Source organism: Apostichopus japonicus, chromosome 11 (genome assembly GCF_037975245.1).
Source record: "Apostichopus japonicus isolate 1M-3 chromosome 11, ASM3797524v1, whole genome shotgun sequence".
In the NCBI taxonomy this organism is placed as follows: domain Eukaryota; kingdom Metazoa; phylum Echinodermata; class Holothuroidea; order Aspidochirotida; family Stichopodidae; genus Apostichopus; species Apostichopus japonicus.
Window position 1 is genome coordinate 23,024,693 of NC_092571.1, and position 25,137 is coordinate 23,049,829.

Sequence of the window (25,137 nt, forward strand, 5' to 3'; positions counted from 1 at the left end):
CGTAAGGTCGCAGAGTTATTGCAATGTAAAGATTTTTACGTTTGACCTCATAACCTCATTAATATTCATAAAGTCACCACCTGATTCTCATATAGTTATCATCAGAAGCTGGTTATGATTTTAAGAACAGTAAATCGGTTATTGCAAGGCTATTTGTGGCAGCTTGACGATTCCTTAGAGTTTCCTTTCACCCTTTTCCTCTCTTTTCTTTTTCAGAATAACAAAAATGTACAGCCTTCTTTAGCCAGTCGGTCGCTTCAGCATAAATACAAGATAACCTCATATCACCAGTCGCTTATTAGTTTCTCTGATTTCTCCATTAGTATAACAGCTTCACAGTTCTTACTGTATATGTTATATTTTCATAATATCTGGTTAACTTTTCAATACCGTAGCCAGTTTCTGCTGATCATTCTTTTGAGAATCGGGTGCTTCCACGTGTATATACCTATCATTGAATCCATGCATGTCTGTATAAACATCGCCATTACTTGTGTGATTCTTCAAATTTCACAAGTTCATTACAAGTTTCAACCCTCGCTTGGTTTATACCGGGGAAATAACGACGATTTTCCGGGTATCACGTGATCTACGAAGTAACCAAAACTGTCTAAACTATCTTAATGCTCCCTCTCTTTTGTGAAAGTTCATTCTTGCTGCAGCTGCTTCATTTGTTAATATAAGGAAAACAGCTGTGTTTATCCGGGTATAAGTCAAGCGAGGGCTAACCAGATTGATTTCGTAATGTTACGTTTTCCTTGACGCAAATGGGACCTGTAAAAATATCTTTTCAAGGAAGCACTGTAATATTTCGAATACATTATGTTGTAAACTTTAACATCATACATCAAATATTATGCTCATAACTGCTTCTGTGCTCCTCTATAATTGAACCGAATAGGTAATAGTGAAAAAAATGACGTCATCGTGAGAATTGAATAACTGTATTGAAGGAAATGCTGCAAAACAAGCTCACAATCCATAGACGGATCTACAGGGAGGTATCCCGCGTACTTGATAAATTTGGTTGGCAATTAAAATGAGCTGCAATCACAATTTTGCTCAAATCAATTGATATACTCAGCTAGAGGGAAGATTCAGCACGCCATACTTGTCTGGTATTCCGTTGCCTTTTTTTACTGTTATAATCTCGGTAGTGATTTCGGTATTTACCGATACTCCTCTCCCGGGAACCCTAAGATTTACAGAAACAATACGTTAACATTGGAGTCTGCACTGAGTGCCAATGGCACTGGCGATGTAGCCTCAATGGAACATTTCAGAGAGTCAGTATTATTGGTAAATATCTTGACAATTTGACCAGAGTTAGACACCGTTGCCGGCATACCCATATTTCTGATTCTCGCACGTTTCGGTCGTTTTTTACTGGTTGTTGCCATAGCGCCAGTAGGAATAGTTCGACTCTCATGAGTAGATTTGGGGTCATGCAGCCTTTCAGCCGTTACCATCAAGTTGCCAAGCATGTGTCCATCTATCCATGCAATGGTAATAAAAATGCGAGATAATAATCGATCACACGAGCGCAACGATCAGCACTGCCCTTGTCGAGTAATAAACAAGAGGTTCTGATAAACCATGGTTCTACTGTAATCCCACGATTATATATTCCCTCGACCACAGACATCACCGACATACCCTTATCAAGGAAGCACGGTTGCCTCTCCTTCACATGGCCTTTGTGCTGATGCTGATGGAGTTATAACAAAGAAAGCCAGGCCAGACCCTTTTCACACACTGAGTTAAATGCGCAATCTGATATCAAGGACAATGTCGAAGTGGTCCCTGTGTGAAGTATATGAGTACAAAAGATGCATCGAGCTACATACTATGTGCGACTCACAGAAACACAGTTGGAAATATAACCCATCGTCTTGGCGAGCTCTTCCGTTGGTGTTGCGGTGTCTTTGCTTAGTGTTTGGCGGTCAATGGACTAAAATGAGTATAAAAGATAAGTCCGGTTCTACAAATGAGAGGTGAGGTCGATATAGATACCGCTAATACGCTTGGTGTTAGTCTCTCAGATTCACAGTACACTGTAGATTGCTCATCGATCTTAAAACGGCCATGACACGACCATTTCAATGTCCAATCTTTTGGAGATCCATCTTAGCATGCTCTCTAGAACATGAATCAACCTAATATGACGTCGAATTTTAAAACTTTAATTTATAATAAGTGCTTCAGGTTTTAAGGGTAAAGAGAATTGAACATAGATCTTCTCATAAGTTTAGAGGAAGCTACTCTCGATTAGTTTGACTTTACGTGTCATGACCTCTTTAAGCCAAGAACATGTGTAGTATATCTATTATCTTTTCAAGGGACACGAGATACCTTACTTGATATACCGCCGTCATGATCACACTTCTATAGACTCCATGTAAGGGGACTGGTGATGAGGATGAATCGAATTGTTTGGTTTTCGTGCCCAGGCTCAGCTTTGGATGATTTTTGTTAAAAAAGCATACCACCATTATTTCAGGAAACGACTCCGTCACTAAATGAATCTCTTCATTGACATGATGTCGTAACCATGCGTGAATAATACTCCGCCTACTGTATCCAAGACAGTTATAACTTCCTAAGTGAACAATGGATCGTATGGCTACAGTCTTCTTACCTTCCACACACCTTACGTGCAACGTTGTTTGTATTGTACATGGACATCGACATGCGACACCGACCGTACGAAGAAGGGATACAGGCCTGGCAGATGTTCCTTAGCCAAGGCCTTGGCCGGTTATGCTATTGAAGAAGTTTTTGTGTACCTTATTGTCGATACATGGCATGTGTTATGTATCTCCATATAACATCTCAATGCAATATTTGTTGTCTTCAAATTCGGGAAAAGTTGTGAGCATCTTTTAAATAGGGGTCGAAGTGAAGGGGAGGGGGGTGGTGGGGGTTGAAAAAAATCACCCGCAGTATTGTTGTGTAATGGGAAAAGGTATGTAAGTACACATACAACTGGGAGTCTTCAGAGTTCGATGATTTGACTGTCAAAATTGAATTTTTACAGAATGATTCTGAGGATGGCGCTGATCTGTAAACCTAATTAACAATTATAACTATAGGCTACGTGACCCCACTCCCTCCTCCCTGTGTATTTCGGTCTATATTGTTATCTAGGAATTAGAGCATGCGATTTTAAGGTTTCTTACTATTAGAAACAAATGAAAGTATTCGCTATACATGATACAGTCGCAACGGGGTGACGTTAGATCTTTCAAGGGGTTAGGCATGTCGTCCCGCATATTTAAGTAGATGGCGCTGTTGACGAAACCACACACATAAGTAAATCGTATATGGTAAGAAAGATCTTTCCGTTATAAATGCGATGGCGCTGAGAACTTGGACTCTTATCGATGGAAAAGAAACTACAAAGAACAGGTACACTGGATTTGCAAATGTTACTATTCAATGTGTACATGCAAGTGGGTACAATTAAGAACGTGTTACTTTAACGGAAAGAATTTCAATTAGATTTATCAACATTAAAGTAATATTTCAGGACAAACGTTGGGATCGGTGTGACGAAGGCGAGAAAACCAAATGGATCCGTTGCTATACTATCGATATTCTAAATATAACTGACAGGGCTGTCAGGGCTGACAGGGCTGACAGGGCTGACAGGGCTGACAGGGCTGACAGGGCTGACAGTCTGAAATATTCCTTGAAGTCGGCTCCTGCAGCAGGCCAATGTTAATGTTAATTCAATAACCCCGCATATAAAACTCTTTGTGATATTCATACAAGCGATAGATTTATACCCGTGAATGACATTCATCACCATTTTCTTGAACTTTTTTTAAATAATGCAACAGGACTTTGTTATTTGAAGTTATGAACCAATTGAGTTTTAATATTGCGTTTGTGTCGCTGGACTAAGTAGTCCAGTCACTTTCAACTGATGACCTAATGATGCTCTGTTCGCCATTTTTGTTTAAAACAAGATTGTGATAACAGTGGTTTCAATGACCTAAAATGTCACCGTCAATTATGTGTTAACTTTCATCCATTAAAATTAAAACATTTAAAGATAAAACTTCATACAATAAAAGAGAAGAATTACACGCTAAATTACTTCCAGAGAGCAACCTTTCACCAGTTTGTTAATCATTTGGTATGAATTTGCAAAATGAATGCTAGTATTACATTCATTAGGGCTCAACATGATAACAATGAAGATATAAGGGGAATTCTTAAACCATAGACTGTCGGTCAACCTCCACCAATCCACCCAGCCCTCATATTTACAACTCAATACAAGGGATTTTAAGATTAGCAGCGAAGTCGGCTTGATGTTGTATTTCATAGACAATGGGAGCTTTGTTGTCCTTCGAGAGCAGACTTGCCTCTTGGAATGCTTCGGAAATGGAATCTAAAGCATAATTTTCGAGTGTACACTTTCTGAAGGATTCCAAAGGCGACCAATACTCGCAAACGTTGTGCCTATTCTGCGACATAGCTGGAGTTAGCTTGTCACGCGCCTTGCACATGTCAACCTCCTGTACATCTTGTGACTGACAGGCCGAGAAGTCTAACTCGTGGTTAGCGGAGAACATGAGTTCATCAAGATATTCATTAATATCAGCGTTGATGACGTGATCAACAAGATGGCAACACTCGGCTTCTTCCCAAGACACACTGAAATAGTCACATCCGTTCGTTATGCTCGCTCCGAACTCCGTAATGACGAACTCATCAACTTGTTTGACCGGTAATGCCATATTAGGGTTAAGAAATGGTTTCTCCGTCGACACAAAACTACTGAGATGCACCTTGTACTGGGCCGGACCATTGGCGTCTGGTCCGGTCAAAAGCGGTATGAAGAATGAAACCAAGGGTGTGTCTAGTGAGTATTGGTCAGCAACATCGCTGGGTAAGGTGTCTTTGAACGACTTCGATGAGAAGTTGCCAATGCCAACAGCAATAACATGCTCGCCTGGCGCAAGGAACTCCGTCAGAATGCGGTAGTTGGGTAAATTCAAAGTACCTTGAACAGAATAATTAAAAAGACATGAATACATGATAAAAATGTATTAGATGTTTCTGCAACATGTAACTTGCTAACTATTGTTACCCGACCCAGGAAAGAAAATATATCTAGGATTTATGAAATATGCAGTAATCATATATTAAAAAAAATGAAGTCATCCAAACCAGATAAACTGAACAATCTTGAAAGATAAAGTTCTAACTGAGACGAAACAATGTGATAACGACTGGGATTTATTCCATAAGAGATTTTTGTGACCGGTGATGAACAGATGAACGCTAATGTACATATTTATTATCTTCTTTAGATACTGAACCCTTTTATGCATTACAGTATTTGAGGAACAGACACGACACTTTTTCCATTTCTTGATATGCGGGAAGAGTGGAATATATCAATGTTAATGAAATGAACGGCGAATGTTATGTTATCGTTCTTAAGGAATGTACTAAACATATACCAAATTTTTCAATACCAGCGGAAAGTAGCGTTTCAAAGTATAACAACTGTGGAGAAAATAAAAAAATTTCTGCATAAATGAATAATCTGGATGCAAACATTATTTGTGACCTATGAAAAAGTAGTGTTATGCAAGTATGCTGTTAATCTGTGGGTTCAATTTATCAATTTAATGTTAAAATCAATGAAATCATTAATATTACTAGTAGAGTCCGTAGTTGTACTCATATTCCAGCAAAGTTACCTGTGTTCGTACTCGACCTTGTGGTTAGTACTCGAACTGGTTCCGTCCGTGCATTTTTGTATTGTAAAATTTGATCTAATGCAAATTCAATAGTTGTTCTTGCTCTTATGGAGGTTTTTCTTACTTATGACAGTGAAACTTACATACTTGTACTCGTAATCATAAATTTGGGTACTTACATGCTATTACTCATCCTCATAACATGGGTACTTACAAGCTTGGAGTCGTATTAGTAACATACTCGTACTCACATCATGTTGTATACTAAAACTAAGTCTAAAAGACCAAAAGTCTGCCAACGGAAACGGAGAAAGCGAGGAAGAAAAATACCGTGACTAAAAACGTCGCAAAATGTATTGCAATTTAACAATGCATTACAGCATTTTACGACAGACGCACATATTTGAACCTGCGACATAATCTAAGATATTTTTCTCCGTTCTTCTTCCAAATTTGATACAGATTACTCTTACGTCATATATATTACCTTCTTGATCCGGAATTAATGCGTTCATTTCGTTGAGTTTATTGGCGATTCTCTCCTCTGGAACTGGAAAGAGTGCTATGGTTCCGGCAAAGCCGATCCCTGTGAGTTCGGGAAACGTTTCTGCTACAGATGCTTGACAGAAGTAGAACATGTAGAGAACAGTCAAAGCTGAGAACGACTTCATCTTGATGAGAGAAAGAAACAACTTCGTTGGTGAAATTCAAAGTCTCACAAACAAAACTCTTTACTGAATGAATGACCAGAAGGTTGTGTGGATATTTATGCTCAGTACGACCTTTCCTCCATACGGAAGTTGAGAAGTGGCATCATGATGAAACAATAATTACGGGTAAATTTAATTTTTGAAATAGCTTGTGAGGATTTGTAAGTTATTTTGGTGTAATTCCTTAGTTTTTGATGTATTTATAGTTAGGATAAACCACTTCATAGGCTCTAAGCAACGATGAGTTTCTTGTGAAACAATAACATGACTTATTTGCTGTGCGAGAGAGGAACATCTAGAAACTATTGTGTAATTTAGATTTAAGTCGTTGACATAAATGTCAGACCATTTTTTACTAATGATTCTATTTTGATTTTGATCACATCTCAACCTTATAAAGGGACAACAAATGAATTCCACCAAATGCAAAATCAATGCGGGCCTCATTAAAATGTTAAAGAGAACAGCAATGGAACGTCCCTGTATGAAATGATCTTTAGAAGCTACCTTACACCGATAAAAACTATTTCATTAGAAAGGATTTTTACTTTTGGTATTTTTGGCTCAAGTTTAATTAGAACTTTCAATATTTAAGGTTATGCACTGGCAAATGCCAATGCAATGGTGTGTAGAATTTTTTTCACGGTTAGTAACTGCCTCAGTAAAATGCCTGGTATAGCTTTAGGAAATTGTCTAAAATCAAAATTACACAAGGTCAAAATTTGTTTTCTCACGTAGAAGAACCGGAACGAAAAAAGGGAGGTGTTGCTGGTTGAAATTTTAAAAATTATTGCTCTAAATAAGACATACAGTGACAAAGCATTACGTCGCTTCCGATTTAGCATTTCGTTTCGTCCTTAGTTTGTGAGCTTTCGATATTAGTCTTGAAAGTTAGGACATAAGTTAGGCACAAAATTGATTTTAACATGTTGTAGACCGTTTTAATTACACTGCTTATAGTCCTCCAGGATGGACTAGTTGGCCTAACTCATAAGATCAGTCCATTGGACGTATTAGGTGGAATACTCCTATTAGCGTCATATTAAGTTGCTGAAAAAACCCTTATGGCCTGGACATTGAACCTTTGTCCTCTTCTTCTTTTTCATTTCACCCATTAAGCACAACATCTTACTGTGATGGTAACCAATACGAAATTTATCAATGGTAACGTTCTCAACAAGTACATACAGGGGCGTCGGAGCCACGGTACGGCAGGTCCGGCGAACGCCGGACCAATATTCACGGCGCAAAGAAAAAAAAATAGTAAAACTAAGAAAAAAAAGTGGCAAAAAATAAAGAACCAAAATGAAACATACTTCAAAATGTGTTTCAGAAGATTAATCGGGTACAAAAACAGACAAGGGAGAACGCACAGAAGAAAAGCCTACACCAGCATTGCAGCAATCTGGGAGGCATTTTTGCAAAATTTTCTCCATTACGCTACGCGCCAACCATGGTGGCGCGTAGCGTAGTTTGACCTGCCAAACGTCCCCCCGATAATTATAATAGATGGCCACACTCTGATCTGCCGTACCAATCCCAAATAGCTTCCGACGCCACTGACATATCTGCACTGGCTGGCAGGAGCAAATGGAGATCTTACTTTTTGCATGAAGAAGAAAGTTATTATATTGACGATCATATTCTGCAAAAAGAGAAAGAGAGAGTCTTGTTAGAGGCCACGCAGTTGCAGTGTTTCCTTTATTATACCCCTCTTATCTTCCATATCATTGGAACTAACTGCCACATCTACACCAGAAGGGTAGGCATATCACCAGTGCAATTGGCATCAGCTTCATCAGCTTTACAAGCAGTAACGTTGAACCTGCTACATGGTTTAAAGGTTGTTGCACGCCTACCAAACAAGCCTTTCCTTCTACCCATTCGTGTTCATAATATTCCTATGTTATACTTTACAAATAATAGTGTTACCAGTAGGCAATTCACTAGTTTTGTGTGTAAGCATTTATGGGAAGCCGAAGCAATTGAATAGCTGAGCATAGAATGATAGAAGACAACATTTACACTGAGAAACTTGTCAATATGATCGATGACAACGATTTGGAACGTTGCTTGAACAGGGCCCTCATTCAAGATCTGGGCACAGTTCACTACTTTTTTTAATTTTATTTTGCCCCCAAATCTGACAAAATGACTTTTTAAAATAGTGCCAAAGTAACAAGTATATTGTCTCTTTCATTTCATGGCCACAGATCAGTACTAATGCTTACTGGGTGATGGGAGTGATGAAGGTTTCACAGGGAAAAACGGCCAAGTTGTGTCAAGTTTCCTGTCACACAGGAACATTTGTCCCGCCAGAGGGGCTAAGTAGCACCAAACAGAGGGACTGATTAAAATACATTCTGTGGAACCAAGAACAACTTAGACATGCATTGGATCCCAGCCATGCTGATGGATGACATCTTATCACACCAGGGAATATGTCCACCATTGGGGACTTGCTTGTTTAAAGTTCAGTATTTGGTATGCATATGGACTATACAACATGAATGAAGCACGATATGAAGAGTCACCCAATAGACAGAGATAAACAAAAACGGTATAAGTTATGTACTTTCTGGCTTTCAAGACTTCTCAAACTGTCATAAAAAGAGGTTTAAAGTAGAGTTTAAAAGTTTCAACTGTTTCATAATGGTGGGATAATACTATTAGCGTCTATATCAATCCGACCCAAAATGTTCTCATTCAGTAAAGGGGCCAAAGAGCAGCAGAAGAAAATTTTTTTTTTATATGTTATCAATTAGGATCTGGTTTTGTGTGTCTTGGATGTTTAAGAGCATGAATGAAAGTACATGTGGTGCAAACATTGGGTCAATTGAGGCAATATTAGAACCCCTCGTGCCTCACAGCAGCAGCGTATGAAAAGTGTTAAATACTGAGTAAAGAGGTTTGTTAACAGGTGAAGAAAACATCAGGCTCTCAGAGCAAAAGTTCTGCGCGGTCATGATAAGGAAAATTGATAATGCCATGAATGGCCAACTTGTCAGCTTCTATCTAGACTTAATAACCACATTAATTTTCTGATTTAGTGTGTAAGTCAATGGGGGTGGGTGAAGCGGCGGGGACGTGAACCTCAGGTTAATAAACCCTGGGTTACACAGCCAAAACTGGCTTTCGGTATATAAACGTTCTGAAGTTGGCGTTGACCAATACTCGCAAACGTTGTGCCTATTCTGCGACATAGATGGAGTCAGCTTGTCACGCGCCTTGCACATGTCAACCTCATTTACATCTTGTGACTGACAGGCCGAGAAGTCCAACTCGTGATTAACGGAGAACATGAGTTCATCAATATATTCATTCATGTCAGCGTTGACGACGTAATCAACAAGATGGCAAGACTCGGCTTCTTCCCAAGACACGCTGCGAACTCCGTAATGAAGAACTCATCAACTTGTGTGACCGGTAATGCCATATTAGGGTTAAGAAATGGTTTCTCTGTCGACACAAAGCTACTGATATGCACCTTGTACTGCGGAGGACCATTGGCGTCTGGTCCGGTCAAAAGCGGTATGAAGAATGAAACCAAGGGTGTGTCTAGTGAGTATTGGCCAGCAGCATCGTTGGGTAAGTTGTCTTTGAACGACTTCGATGAGAAGTTGCCAATTCCAACAACAATAACATGCTTGCCTGGCGCAAGGAACTCCGACAGAATGCGGTAGTTGGGTAAATTCAAAGTACCTTGAACGGAATAATTCAAAAGACATGAATACAGGATGAAAATGTGTTGGATTTTTCATGTTTCTGCAACATGTAACCTGCTTGTTATTGTTACCCTACCTAGGAAATAAATTATATCTGGAATTTATAAAATATGCAGTCAAATGAAGTCAATCGTGCGATGGTGTGTAGCATATTTTCACAGTTAGTAACTGCCTCAGTTATATGCCTAGTAAAAGTTTCCAAAATAACACAAGGTCAAAATTTGTTTCCTCATGTAGAAGAAAAGGAACGAACAAAAGGAGGTGTTGATGGTTGATATTTAAACAAGTATTGTTTTGAATAAACGATACAGTGACATACTATTACGTCGCCTCCGATTTAGTATGATCGTTTGAATTCGTTCTTACTTAGTGAGGTTTCAATATCAGTGCTGAATGTAATGGTTTAAGTACAATATTTAATGTTAACATTTTGTAGACCGTTCAATTACACTGCTTTCTGTATGTAGTGCTTTAAATGGTAGGCCTAGTGGTAAGACTACGACCATTTGTTATGTCATCATTTCTGATTGGTTGTAATATAGTTCAACGATATATAATAACAGCCTTAGTGTATCCTATTTTGCCCGACGATATGACAAATACCTACGAAAGTGTGGTATAGAGAAAGGTGGCGTTCAGAACATTTCACATGTGTGGGTCGAATTCAAAAGTTCCCCGGACTGATTAAAGTAGGGACCTAAACTTTTCCCTTCAACTGTCGATGGACTATTCCCCCGCCCCACCCTCCCTGGCGCACGTAGGGGTGGGGTGAGAAGTATATATTGTACATTGTGGGTTTCATTACGCTATCGATACAGCTGATAGTCGTTAGAGATAACACGGTAAAGCAAATGCTTCTAAACGGTTTCCAATACTCGCAGAAATAATTTGGACACCTTAAACCATTTATATGGATGAACTTACCTTTGCAGGAAAATTTGTTGCTTATAGTAGTTTCTCATCCCTCGGAGCCTATCTCGCAACCCAGGGGTGGTTGAGTGAGGTGGGACGTTAACTTCAGGTTAATAAACCATGGGTTACCGGCAAAACCGGCTCTCAGTATAAACGTTCTGACGTTGGCGTTGTTAACACAAGAAAGTAATGAAACTATGTATACGATAATTTCTTCTTTGTTTCAAATTTAGTAATTAGCAAGAAGGAACTGTGATTTAAGATTTCTAAGTAGAAGAAATATATAACTGATTATTATCAACAACGGTGTAGTCTACAAGACACTATTCTCCGAAATGCATGATACAACGTGCAAGCCGTTGGCATTTGATACTTTAAAGAGCTGGTAATCCATCCCATTAGTTGACATACATGGAGCTGTTGATAAACACACACTATAGAGTCATAAACAGAGATCAAATCAAATCACGTCTCAGTTTCAAATTCTTCAAATACCAGCAGATGAATTGGCAATCATCGGTAGTACCAGAGCCTGTTATAAAATACTACATACGTTTACCAGTACCCCTTATCCCAAATGGATAAAAAAGAGCCACTTTTAATAAAAGATGGCTACTCTTCCTACAAATCTGAGTCGTCTTTTCGATTTGACCTGCTTTAAAATTGTAAACCATTTGGCTATATAACTGTTTCAATTATCTCGAAGTTAAAGGCACCATGCCTATATGTTACTAGGAATTTAAAAAAATTGAAAACCAACGCTCATGAAACGTGTATTATAATATGTGCATTGTAAAACTCAAGACAACAAGATGATTATTTTTTTAAATTTGAAAGGTAAACAGGAAGACACAAATACTATAATTAACCTAATACACACGTATTTTTTTGTGCTAAATAAATTTCTTTCTAGAATACCTTTGAACGCACTGCACTGTTTATCCCAATCTTGTTTTTCCTCAATATCTTCAATGTCTCTATCAACATGTTAACTATAATGAAATGTATGTTTTAAAGAATGGAAGTGTTTAAACTGACAATTTAATTAAATTATTAGTTGTTCCCTTGCTAAACTTAATAACTTAATCACAGCAGGTTAAGTTAAAGGATCTTAACATAGAATGATGATACAGTTTGTACATAAATCTGCATCTAAAAGGGCGACAAAAGAGTTCACTTGATGCGTATAGCACAACTGTTGTCAATTTAATCAATGATAATTTTCAAAAAGGAACTTAAAAAAAAAAACAGAAAAGAAAAAGAAAAAATAACGTTCATTTCTTCAATCAGCACTCAGTTAAGGATCGTGTGATATTGTTTAAAACTGCACAATAATTATGTGTGGAATGACCGATTTCATTCTTTGATGAAGATCGAACTACGAAGTTCAGTTTACGAAAGTCGTCGATGAACGAACAGTATAGTCGAAACTAATCTCATGAATATTTATATTAATCAGCCAATGACAGTGATGTATTTTTTGGGGGGCATTTATACATGACACAAATACTACACGTGTACTTGTTTATATTTTTACAAGAATAATATAAAGATACACTAGAAACTGTCAAAGTGCATTTACTACCCTGAAATCTAATTGCAGTGGATAGAAAAAGAATAAAATAGTATGAATAATACACAATATTGAAAATATTTACAAGATTCTCTTCTCTCAAATTCTTTACGAAGTTCATAAAAGTTCCCTCTGTTTGTACGTTACGTTATTAAGTGTCTCACAGTGTTTGATTTAACGTTAGATGTGAATGATTTGCGCAAAAAAAAAAGCATTTTAAATAACATAATTAACTCTAGGCATGATAAAATTCAAGAAATGGAGTGTGCCATGGTGTCTATTTCTACACGATGACGTAATTTTGATCTTCTCAATAATGTCCTCTGTTGATTCACTTCATAAAAGTTGGATTATATTGGTTAAAGAAAAGCAAATGAGCAATATTTTCACAGGCTTTGCGTATTACATTAATATATCATGACCTTTACAAACAAAATTATGTACACGGTACTCCATCAGGGACAAATTAGAAATGTTCCCAGAACATCATTTAAAAACAATGAATTCAATTACAGCAATCTGAAATTGAAATGCTAATGTCTAGTGAATTGTCTTTAGTATCAGCAATGGGTGTTGGGAGTCCCCAAAGGCAGTTTATAAATATACCCAGTTAGGCCATTATCTGCAAAGGACATGTGATTAATTTCTTTAAACTTTACATCGTAAATTCACAAGCTATGTTGCTAGAACTGTAATCAAATCACTAGCTGTGTTAAGAAAGCTAGATAGCCTTGATTTAACATCATGTTAAATGTAGCATCATTTTAATACTTTTATTTCATAAACGAAACATGCCGCTATTGAAATAAGGTGATGATATGGAACGCTATTCGGTTAACAAACCTCTATTGGAATTTAAAGGGAAAACAAAGTTGTCACACCAAGCAATTTGACAACTTCTCTCCCAAGAATCCAATATTCTTAATTTAAAAGTGTGTACTATGCAATAATGTGTAAACTTCATGCTTGTTAAGTGGAAACGTAAACTTGCCTTTGCTTTTCATCGTTCTTATAGATTTCATAATTGAAACTACTTTTTCTTTTGGTTGAAGTAAGTTGATACCTTGCCAAAAGTAAAATAAAAATCCATCGGATAGCTGAATTATTTTCCCTGGTAATATAATCATTTCCGCTTTAAAGGAAAACAAAGTAACCATAGATGTCAATCTACTTTACCAAATATAGTTAATAAAGTGCAATACCGTATATCTCAATAAAGGAAAAAGCCATGAAACTATATATTTGATTTGGATCAATGTGCTTCGTCTCACATCTGACAATTTGCTTACTTATGATCTGCTTGGAATTTCAAAGTTACGAATCACTGTTACTCCCGATGTTAATAATTTACCAAATAAACATCTTTGGATACTTATCTGTGTGGGACAAGGGCGAGTCGGCACATTGTACATAAACTTTAGCACTGAATTGTTTGGAACCGGTATCATAATTATTATTATCATTAGTACTATCATCTTAGTATTATGAGAAAGTTTTTAAAATCGCCTAGTTCAAATCTTATATGTCTGACCATCTCTACGAAATATCATAAAGCACGTATCATAGCAACGAATATGTGAATTGGTGTACGGAATACGGTGTGTTAGAAGGGAAGGGAGAGGACCGGAAGCCGATTCATTGGATAGCGTGTTCAGTTGCCTTCTATTATTATACGTTTCGTCTTCTGATTGCACGCTTCATCCTCTCTCTTCGTTGTCATCCGCTGAACATTTCACCGGGCAGGGCTTATTCGTCATGTGCTTCCCCGTTTGCCATTTTGTTCTATGTCATTGACACATCTTCCATACTACTACTACTATACAAGTGCAGACGCCATGTTGCCACGTGAAACCTATATCCATAAGCAGTGTCATTTAAATGGTATTAATTAGCTAATTTCCGTCAAACCACTCTGTTAGTGACTCTTCGTGGTATCAATAACTTGTTGTTGTAGCATCATCTATACATGTGGAAACAAAGAAAGAAGGAAAGTCGTTTGTAGCAAGCGTGGTAAACTTATAATTTATGAACTGAGGGTGGGCGAAGCATCCGGAATCCCGAGATTGTTCAAAGGCCTGTTATGTCTATGCTTTAGGTTTATGGTAAACGTGTTGATAGTGGTTCATACTACATATGATGCATTAACTGTTGTAAGTATTATATGATGGAAAGTTATCATAACACTTAATCAGTTAGTAGAAAGCATCGGTAAATGCATTTTCATTTCATAATTCTTTCAAAGGAAATCTATTCTGATATATGTTGTCTACCTCCTACAGAATTATAATATATTAAACGCTGACTTAAAATCTCCTTAACCCTGACCATGATTCCCATGCATTGAAAATGATTATTCTCCCTCTACAGAGCACGCTTCATTGAGAAAAATATTTGGCAGGACAAGAAAAAACGTTCTGGCGATAAAGTACAATGTCTCCCTCTCAATTCAGAACTTTAAGATACCGTCCGTAATCAAATCAAACGAGACAGTGTTAAAGATCCAAGTAGAAAACTAATTGTGAAACAGCGACACCCAGTTTAGGCCACTTACATTTTGTGTGTTGTCCGTACTGATGATTTGTGGTGAGGTCTCTCTGAAAGAGGACGACGGTTCGTCAAGATCGATCGTTATCGATGTATCGTCCCTGCTTTGTTCATCCTCATTTTCAAATTGGGCGTAGTTTTGGGTCGCCATTCGCCATTCAGATCTACGAGACAAGATAACGGACACGTCATTTTGTAAACAGCCATTTTTTGTTACATATAGCGGTAAATGAACAACAGAAAACTAGATGAGTAATTATAGACAAACTTGAAAAGAGCAATGAAAGTTTTGGAGATACGGGATTCGATCCAATGACCTTAGCACTACAAGCACTGTTTTGTAATCAAACTTAGATATTCAGTTGATTCTAATCCTTATACCTTTTATGCCCTTTCCCAAACATTAAGAAATGTGTTGTGGTTACGACACCAACAGCTAGATACATGGCTAGACCTGATTACCGAAGTTGAGTTGTACGTTTGAAAGTCTGGATCGCTTCAACAGCAAACAGATAAACCGCCGGAAAAACGTCTTTACATGTTGGGACGATATGTATTTGCTCAACGATTGTATTTTTTCGCTTGTTCGCCCCTCAGAGTGCTGGTCTAGACTATAGTTTTATGGTATTTTATTAGATTTAATCATTCAAAACCTGCTAGAAATACCAAATATGTGCTCAATAATGATTGTTTTTAAAATTGTTTACCAACTTAGTATTAGCTTGTTAGAATAATGAATACACGATCGTCGAAATGCGAATACGGTGTGCTGAAATACTGAAAATGTCTGTCTGATAGTCTAATGATTACAACACCAATGTCATTAAGGGGCAAGTTAGCGTTTCCTCAAATACTGCAACTTCTGTGCGATCGCTCGTCAGTGCTTGTCTTCTTAAAAAAATATTTCTTCATGTTTAAACATTCATATCAACGATTTCACTGTAAACAAACTCCTTGATGTAATGATATATAATAATGCCTTGATTCCTCCCTTTACATTGTTTAAACACTAAACTGCGTATTCTAATTCACGTCTAACTAACGGTTTCGCAAAATGCTGTTAATTTCCGAAAATGATAGTTCCGCGAAACGATACGCTAGCTTGATCGTGTGGATGGAAGGTATAGCGATCATGTATACATCGCCTAAGGCGCTATGACAAATCAGTGTTCATTACTTACATGAATACATTTCAACGAAGAGACGCATAAGCTATTAGATCTTACATTTCACTTTCTTCGGTGTACACAAACCATTTCTGTCGAAGTAAAGAACTTGAAGCCATAAACCAAACTTGTTGTTGACAGATTTTCTTTCTCATGTTAAAACAGTTTCTCATTAGCAACTGAATTTGTGTAAACTCAGAATCACATTTTTAAATTATGTTATCGCATACGTCAAAATGATCTTTCAACAATTGCATATTTGAAGCTTGAAAAGACGTAGATATATTACCACGACTGAAGGCGATGTCATAGAAACTGTTGAACTGGAAAAAAAGTCGAACAACTAAAGCACAGCCCAGCAGTACATTATATAGATGAATATTGGATATACAAGTGACATACAATTATGATGTAGTATATATGGTGCCAAATGCAAATAACATAGGTATTATGGAATTACATGAGGATAACGTACTGTAATGTAAATAATGGAACTGCTAAAAGAAAAACATCAAAGTATTTTTTGTTTTTTTAGTTAACTATAATGTTTTACAATTCACTGCTTTTAAAAATGGCCATTTTAGTTAATAGGGATGAGCATTGTGTATATTTATATCTGGAATGGTTTGAATGATGTGAGGCCTTCTGTTTGTAAGACACATAGCAATTTGCTATTTACTTGTGTACTGAAAAGGTTCGTTATGTAGTTGGAATGGGTTAAATAAATGTCACTGTTTGTAAGAAACAGAACAATGTGCTATTTACTTGAGTATTGAAAAGCCGAGTTGTCTAGTCACAAATACACTGTTTACCTATAACCAACAACCTCAACCGCATTTCCCTTTTAAGGCGAACGCTTTAACGTTTTAATTATGTTTATTGTTCTACAAATTATACATACCTTCCCTTCTCGTGGATGAAGAGAGCCAAAATGTAGGTCAACAAAATGGCGACGAACCCAACAGTAATCCAGACGGCTGCATGGTTGATGGTTCTACGTTGAATGTATTCCGGGCTGTTCTCGTAAAGATTATTATACTCAATGGCTTTGGCAGTGTGGAATATTTCTGTAATGAGATTAGTTGCATTAAAGTTTGCATTAAAATATTTCGTTATTTACATGCATGGAATCAACCAAGAGCACACTGCAATAACACTTTGTGAACTTTTCATAAAGGACTAAAAAAATGCTTTATTTGTCAATTGTTATTTTAGCAGGAGCAAAATATCACTTGACTGTCTCTAGTCATCACCCAATTCCACATACACAAAATAATAAGAGAAGACGAAGGAACTCTCTCTGTCTTTCGTCTATATAAACACATACCGTACATGATGAAACGTAAAGATTAATATTTGATAACTTATCAATTGTCAGTATGTAGGCAACCAGCCATACTGGAGGAACACTTTTCATTTCCTTATGTTAAAAAAAATAGGCAGGAAAGAGAAAAAAACGCTATGCACAAAAATTAACAAAATACATAACACACCTTGCTCCTTGAACAGAGATATAGGCGAGATGTTCGCGTTGAAGAGCAAGACGAAGTGTATTTAGCTATACAGCTCCCCAAAGTATTGCGTTGTCCAAATAATGGTGTGAACTGCAGTTGTCAAGGAACCCTTAATAAAATTTAATTTCATACAGAAGTGCAAATATTTACCCAACACAGTTATTGACATAAGTCAAAGCATTGCATTTTTTTTCATCATTTCTCTTGTTTGACTGTATAAACAATCTCTTTTCTTATATATATATATTACCTTAAAAATTACTCAGCTCGTCGGCAAAGCGCGATATTCACGTACGGCAAATAGATTTGTAAGCTACATCGTTCAAGTAAGGCATGAGCAATCGTGCGCAACATCAGGTCTTAAAGCAACATTTTTGTTAAAGCGTTCATCATTGAAGATGCTTCCCAAATTAAGCCACTATCATAAGCTTAACAATCTCAGTTTGTCTTGGTGGATCATACTGATTGGACGGGGAGATATCAACCCAGCTAGCTACATTATTCAGACGTAGTAGTTTCACTCAAGGGACATGGCATATCGTTGGTTGATCTTTCATCAAGAATCCGATAATTACTAGCCTACTATTACAGTTCCGTATCAAATAGCAAACCTAGTGTTACTAAACGGTTTGTAGCACGATTTGTAATTAACGTTTCTCTGTTTAAGCGAGTTTTCATCAAAGTAGGTTCGTTTTTGGTTACATTTTGGGTTGCATACTTTTCATGATTGTCACATATTTCATGAAAATTATTTAATATACTTTACAACTCACCAATTTCAATGAAAGTATATTTCCTGTAGATATTTTACTCTACAGTTCAAAATGAGAGTTTTTTTTTAACAGTGAGCTATAAATTTATTAACGTGTCCCGTACGACTTAATTTGACATGAACGTGTTATTGGTTCGTTCAAACACAAAATAAGACAGATGAAAAGGAACTAAGAAACAAAGGCACATTACGTAGTTTTCAGCACAATACTATTACCAATAAACTTATCTAAAACTAAAGTCCTGTAAGTGTCGAATTATTTTTTATCAATATCTAGGCATTTAACATTTCCTCTTGTCCCACAACAATTGTAGATAAACAAGATTGCAGATATCAAGAATTTGTTCACCTCTTCCATTTCAACAACTAAACTGGCCAACCAATACGGCCCAGTCACTGCCGATGGGTAGCTTAAGAAACCCCAAATGAGTATTGATCGTATGTTTATGTCATGATGTTCGGAATTATTAAAAAGAGAAACAGGTCATCTTTGATATCTTTCACAAGTTCACATCCGGTCATTATGAATATAACTATTGATCTTTACAGAAAAAAATCCCCCGCTTCTGGTAAAAAACAAAATCGTCTATGAACGTTGCCCTGTGGAGCCTTCGTATTTGATTTATAATGATGCATGTTTTCTCCCTATTCCCAGGGTGTTTTTAATTATGGCAACGTACGGTAACTCACATCGTATAACTAATTTTAGTAAAAGTCCTAACCAACTCTCTTTTATCTTTGGTTGACTTTATCAGTATCTTTGAAGTGTAGCCCAAGGCGCATTTTCTTTATCAAGGGGAGGCACTCACAAGCAATCGAAAATAACTAACTAGGATAAAAGTTTCAGACAGAAAATTCTAAATGACTACAAATGCTAGCAGCAGGAACTCTCGGCCGCAAATATTTGCATTTTTCGAACATTCTGTCTGAGGTATGTTGTGGGAAAGGAGAAAATGAGCTGTTTGTGAATTCATTATTCCAAGGTCTGTGTTGTAACTATTCTTCTGCAAGATATAACAACTTAATGTTGAATATGTTGTTGCAACATGAAACCAATCCCTTGGTAAATTCCATGCATTAGCTTCAAATATATAACGAGCAATAAGGTCCATTCTTTAGCACTTGATGCATTCAGCTTTATTTTAAAAATAATAAGACGTCATGTCAAAAAATTACATAATATTGCACATTGAGCTTTAAAATGCCAGTTTAGAAGTTTCCAAAAGGACTTTCCTGGAGATCGTTATTTAACGAATTATTGCTCTGGACTTTGTTATCCTATACGTATATTTAAAATTTCTTAAAGAGGACATCAATACTGCAGTATCCATGCAGAACTGTATTTTATGATAAATGCCATCGTTTTCATATATTGTTAACGTTCGGTAAATAATTTATGGAAAATGTTAAAACGCTGCACGTGTTTGTCGATGATATAGATCAAGATAGTTGAAGGTGTACCTCTTCAGTTGACATAGTCGTTCCCCGGCAACTGTTGAGGTATAAGATTTTATTTCTGATAAACTACAGGCCTCTGAATAAGAGATACAAAATATGAGCCAGTGACTCACAAAACAGCTACCGGCAAACCAGGAGAAAAAGATTCATTTTCTTATATAGCGTACTATCGATTCACGAGGATAAGATTACTGCGTCAACTCCAAGCTCTGTCCGGATACTTAAAGTAAGTCTCTATCGGCAGAATGAGTTTTACATGTAGCCGCTATAGATACTAACTACAACCAGATTGCAATTTGTTACAGAGATTATGTCTGATGTAGGCCTAATTAGATAAATGCCACAACTTTCGGGTCTGTAAGATAATCATGAATGATGGGCTTGCAGATCATATGTATATATAAATATATACATATATATATATGTGTGTGTGTGTGTGTATATATACATATGTATATTTTACCTTAATTAGCTTATATAAACACAGCCTGTTAACTAAGTATCCCTTACACTAACTGTGGCCTGACATAGAAATGCAAGTTAGTTTAAACATTTAGGTAAAACTGTTTTACCTCCATGGTTTAAAGAACGACCACATTTTAAATTTGCAACGAGATATTATATTGTTATAGAGTTTTCAGTAGAAACTGGTTGTGGTTTTAATCCATTCATGAGTTACTACTAGGTTGTGGGACGAACACACGGGAAACGTTTGTTGCAGCTGTCACAGAAAGAACTGTTACTGCTTAACAATATCACTGAGAAAAGCTTCAAAACTATAACCAGCCTCTACTGATAACTCTGTGAGGATCGAGTACACAAGATGATGTATCACAAGAACGTTTCGCGAACCAATAAATCATACATTTTCTCCAATGGAGGACAGTTTCTTTTTCGCGTGCCATAGATACTCACATGTTGTAACCTTAAACGAATGCCCCTTTAATGAAACGCAGCTGTGTACACAACTGTGCTTAGTATCTTTCTAGCCAATTTGCTAGTCCGCACCACACGGGGCTAACTGTCAAAATGGCGTTAACGAGGTGGCTCTTTTCGAACGATTCAAATGGAAATTACAGAAGGAATTCCCAAATGCCACAAGAAAATGACACCTGAACTTCCCAATAAATGATGCAATTTGTTGTATGTAAGCCCTCGTGGGATCTGATGATACTTTTACTGCGATTATTATGTCCTCTTCGCAGCAAATGAGATACTGGATTCAATGACAATTTAAAAAAAAAAATAGCACTAAAGGTATTCTTACAATTACATCTAATCTACGGCACTGAATTATCAGGTTTGAAATATTCGGAAGGAAAATTATCTCCAAAATAAACTGCACCTGATGCCAAAATGATATCCGCTTCGTTCAAGTTTGATAATTCCCATACGATATAAAAAGGGAAGCCTGGGATTTTCATCAGCCCTATAGTGAAGTTGTTAAGATCGGAAGAGATGGTGAATAAGTTAAAGAAAATTCTAAACAGAGGGGTGAAAAAAAGGTTGTCAAGTTTAAGAAAGCAATGGAAACCTGTCCTGTATTATTATAAAATCAATGGTACTTGCCTATATATATAGACACAATGTTAACTACATACGATATGCTACCCAGGAGGGAAGGCTCATATCGACTCATCATATGAAAAAGACGCCTGTAACAAACTGAAACGTCCAATGTTTGAAACAAACATGTACTTATTAGTGGCATTGATTTAGGAACACTAATAAGCACTTTTTCGTAATCGCTACCAATCTCATATATTGTTGGCAACTATGTTTCTTGTGAGGTTTGCTTTGGACTTACACAATGAATCATTAAATGTTCTGTGAAACAACGATCTGGACTAGGGAGTCAAAGCAGTCCATGTGTGGGTTACTTACAGACAGGTCGTTTGAATATATTATGCTTCACTGAGAAAAGAAAAATAGACCATTGATTCTTATACGTTGGTATAGTTGAGACACAACGTTACGTTATGCGTATTTCAATTCACACATATCTAGACATATGCAATAGTGTTGAGCTGTGAATTTATGAATTATGATATCTTCATAGCGGCGATTTGAACGATAATTCCGTCTGCATACCCTTTAGACTATATTATGGTTCATTCTTTACTAGGTTTTCAACTTCTATTCTCTCGTGATGTTCTAAACCCTGGATTCTCAATTTATTTTCTACGAGATCCAGGAGAGAAAAAGTGGTTGCTCACATTGTACGGTAGGTTGCTAGGGCGCTGAAGCCTAGCCGACGCGCATACCTATAGTAATGCAAGATTATGTGCCGATTTGTTTTTCATTTAGGTCCGGTTTGACTTGTTTCGCTGACCGGATTTTCCTTCTGTTGAAAACGTCTGATATGTAGTATTATAAATAACTTGTGTTCTGTTATACATTCGGTATATGGTATAGGCGTTATATCAGATAACTTTATTTCTTCAAAACATTGATGTGTTTGGAAGGTCATGTTTCTGAATGATTTGTTGATACGTTATAAGTCATATACTATCCCTCAACTATTGTAGACTCAACGGTTCTGAAGTCTTAAATTGTGAAAAAAAGTGTCTATAGCACATCTCTGCTCCTATATGTTAAAACTTTCTCTTACCCCTGGAATTACTCCCTATGCTTTTACACGGTTATAGAACTGATATTCCCACAGCGCATGCTCTTAATATCGTAATGGCATTCGAAATAATTAAATGAGGCGTAAGTAGGCTAAAAATATTCTCCGAAGATGGTATTCATACAGATCATTTTCCATAGAATGCAACACAGCGTGAAGTTCTAGGTTGCACATCGCTTTGTGGAGTGTCTGGAAAATCCAGCTGTCACTTTAAGTTCGTCCAGTTGTCAATATTATGAATCATTAGAATTTTTAAAAACTGAATTAATATCTTTTGCGTGTTGATTTGCTGTATGGTATTACGAGGCATTGTAAAACTGCATTCCGCCATGTATACCTAGGTTTGCATGTTTATTATTGATAGCAGTTCCACAAAGTAGAGAGTCACAAAAATATGTTGCACGCTTGAGTACATTTAACTCACACCGTGTAAAGTTTCTCAGGGATTTTGGCTATGATCATTTAAGACCACGCAATGGTCTCAAGGTAACCAGTTAGTACGTTACAAGACGAACCTAACTCATATATATGTTACTATACTATCAAGAGTAGATGTTCACTTTTTATTACAAAAACAAAGGGTTTGATTTTAAAATTAATTCAATGAACGAACAAATTATTTTGCACATTTTTGCGCATATTTATGAGAAAGGAGAAAACCCTTTTTTTTCGAGAGATATGATATACAAACAAACAGAATGATTGATACTCCACCGACAGACAAGAGTAGAAAACAAAAATATAAAACGAATGATTATCTATTGAAAGAAGCCTATATCTGAGAAGAGAAACCAAAACTCAATTTAAGATGGAATTTTATACTATACGGCGCAGACAAACAAATTTTCTTGGTGCAATCCACATGACAGGATACTATAATTGGATTGCCAACCCGTACCGCATCTATAAGTACTTTGAGCTGCTTAATGCGTGACATAAGCCAATATAACATCACGGAAACCGCACGTTACGTTTCAGAGAATGTTATTGAGAGAATTGCCGACGAGAAAATTTCGGTGACGAATCGATATCAATTTTGGAAGTAAATGAGGCTATAGGTCTTAAAAATCTTTCCGGTCAGAGCTTCGTCTACAAAGCAGTCCAGTCAACTTATCGACTTAGAAAATGGAAGCAAATCTTATTTAGGTAAAATGAAATACCAAAATTGCAGGTTGAAGCAAAAGTTTCATTTCGACAAAATGTTTGTAGTGAAAAAGGTATAGCAGTTTGCTCATATAGTTTAATTATTAAAACTATTTTTAATATAATATTATATATATATATTTATATATATATATTTATATATATATATATATATCTATATATATATATATATCTATGTGACAAGGATATACATATATATATATATATATATATATATATATATATATATATATAACGATTGAATTCAAGTTGCGCGCATCCGTAGAACTTTGTGGAAAGCAAAACTCATATCTACATGGACCCTGGTCACGAGTTAAATAAGCCAATGATGTACTTTCTAAGCAAAGACACCCAAGACATGTAATATGCATGCATGGAGAAGCAATTAGTTAAATTCAATTCAAATATTTCGTGATATTATTCTCAAGGCATTTATTACGTGTGACGTCACTACTGTAGTGAGAATAGAATTTGGTATCGATCGAAAGGCTTTCATGTACAAGCACGCGACTAATGATATAGCCTTGTGGAGGGATAAAGTATGTGCATTTATAGAAACAGCTTAATGACGTGTATGTAATCTACTGAGGCTAGTAATGTAACAGCAAGTTGAACATGCCAGTTGCACTTTATGACAATATTTCATTTTTTTCGTTTTTTTCCTCACTATTTCGTTTGATTTGAAGTCCATGCATACGCGTCCGAAAGAGCACAGTAAGCTAGTAATAAATATCAATAGTGAATAAATTCAAATTCCTTCATAATAAACTCGTATATGCAAAGTAAGGTTAAGCTCTAGTTTTATCTGGTACATAAGTGTGGTAGGTTTACATTATTAGGGTATTTCAAGATTGTATACATGTGTTGTGATATACATGTGAATATGTTACATATAATACATACGTAACGTAGGCTAGGTCTGACTCTAAAAGTCGATCGTATACTCTTATTATTATGCGTGAAGGATAGTACATGGATCGTTTGGTGCGAAATCAGTGCACACTTTTGTTTTGTATATGCTTAAATTCATTAAGCAGCTCACTATATAATCCGGATACGCGTCTGTTTATTCCTCCAAGACTTTTGTTCACGGTAAAATCAAAAGGTCGCAAATTTTGGTGCGACATCAGCGCACACTCTTGTTTTGTATGCTTAAAATCATTAAGCAACTCACTATTCCTTTAAATCCGGATACGCGTCTTGTTTTTTTCTTTCGACTTTTGTTCACGGTTAAATCATAAGGTCGCATG

General features: G+C 36.5%; 2 protein-coding genes across 3 annotated transcripts in view; both read right to left on the bottom strand.

Moving 5' to 3' along the window:
* Positions 1–249: 249 nt before the first annotated feature.
* Positions 250–11,216, bottom strand: LOC139975741 (uncharacterized). 2 transcript variants are annotated; one of them, XM_071983865.1, is made up of 3 exons: positions 11,080–11,216; positions 6,208–6,391; positions 250–5,014 (listed from the first exon to the last, which is right to left on the bottom strand). In XM_071983865.1, exons 2-3 carry the CDS (start codon positions 6,389–6,391, stop codon positions 4,272–4,274), a joined length of 927 nt encoding a protein of 308 aa, XP_071839966.1. In that variant the 5' UTR covers positions 11,080–11,216; the 3' UTR covers positions 250–4,271. The 2 variants fall into 2 exon arrangements, with proteins under 2 accessions (XP_071839966.1, XP_071839965.1); XM_071983864.1 differs by lacking the exon at positions 11,080–11,216 and having other exon boundaries at positions 6,208–6,555.
* Positions 11,217–11,269: 53 nt separating this feature from the next.
* LOC139975740 (uncharacterized) overlaps positions 11,270–25,137 on the bottom strand; it is an 81,450-nt gene continuing 67,582 nt past the window's right edge. The window contains exons 4-6 of the mRNA XM_071983863.1: positions 17,252–17,417; positions 15,192–15,348; positions 11,270–14,600 (exon numbers count right to left, since the gene is read on the bottom strand). Of these exons, the coding sequence (XP_071839964.1) occupies positions 14,556–14,600; positions 15,192–15,348; positions 17,252–17,417 (368 nt within the window). The 3' untranslated portion in view covers positions 11,270–14,555. The remainder of the gene's footprint in view (positions 14,601–15,191; positions 15,349–17,251; positions 17,418–25,137) is intronic.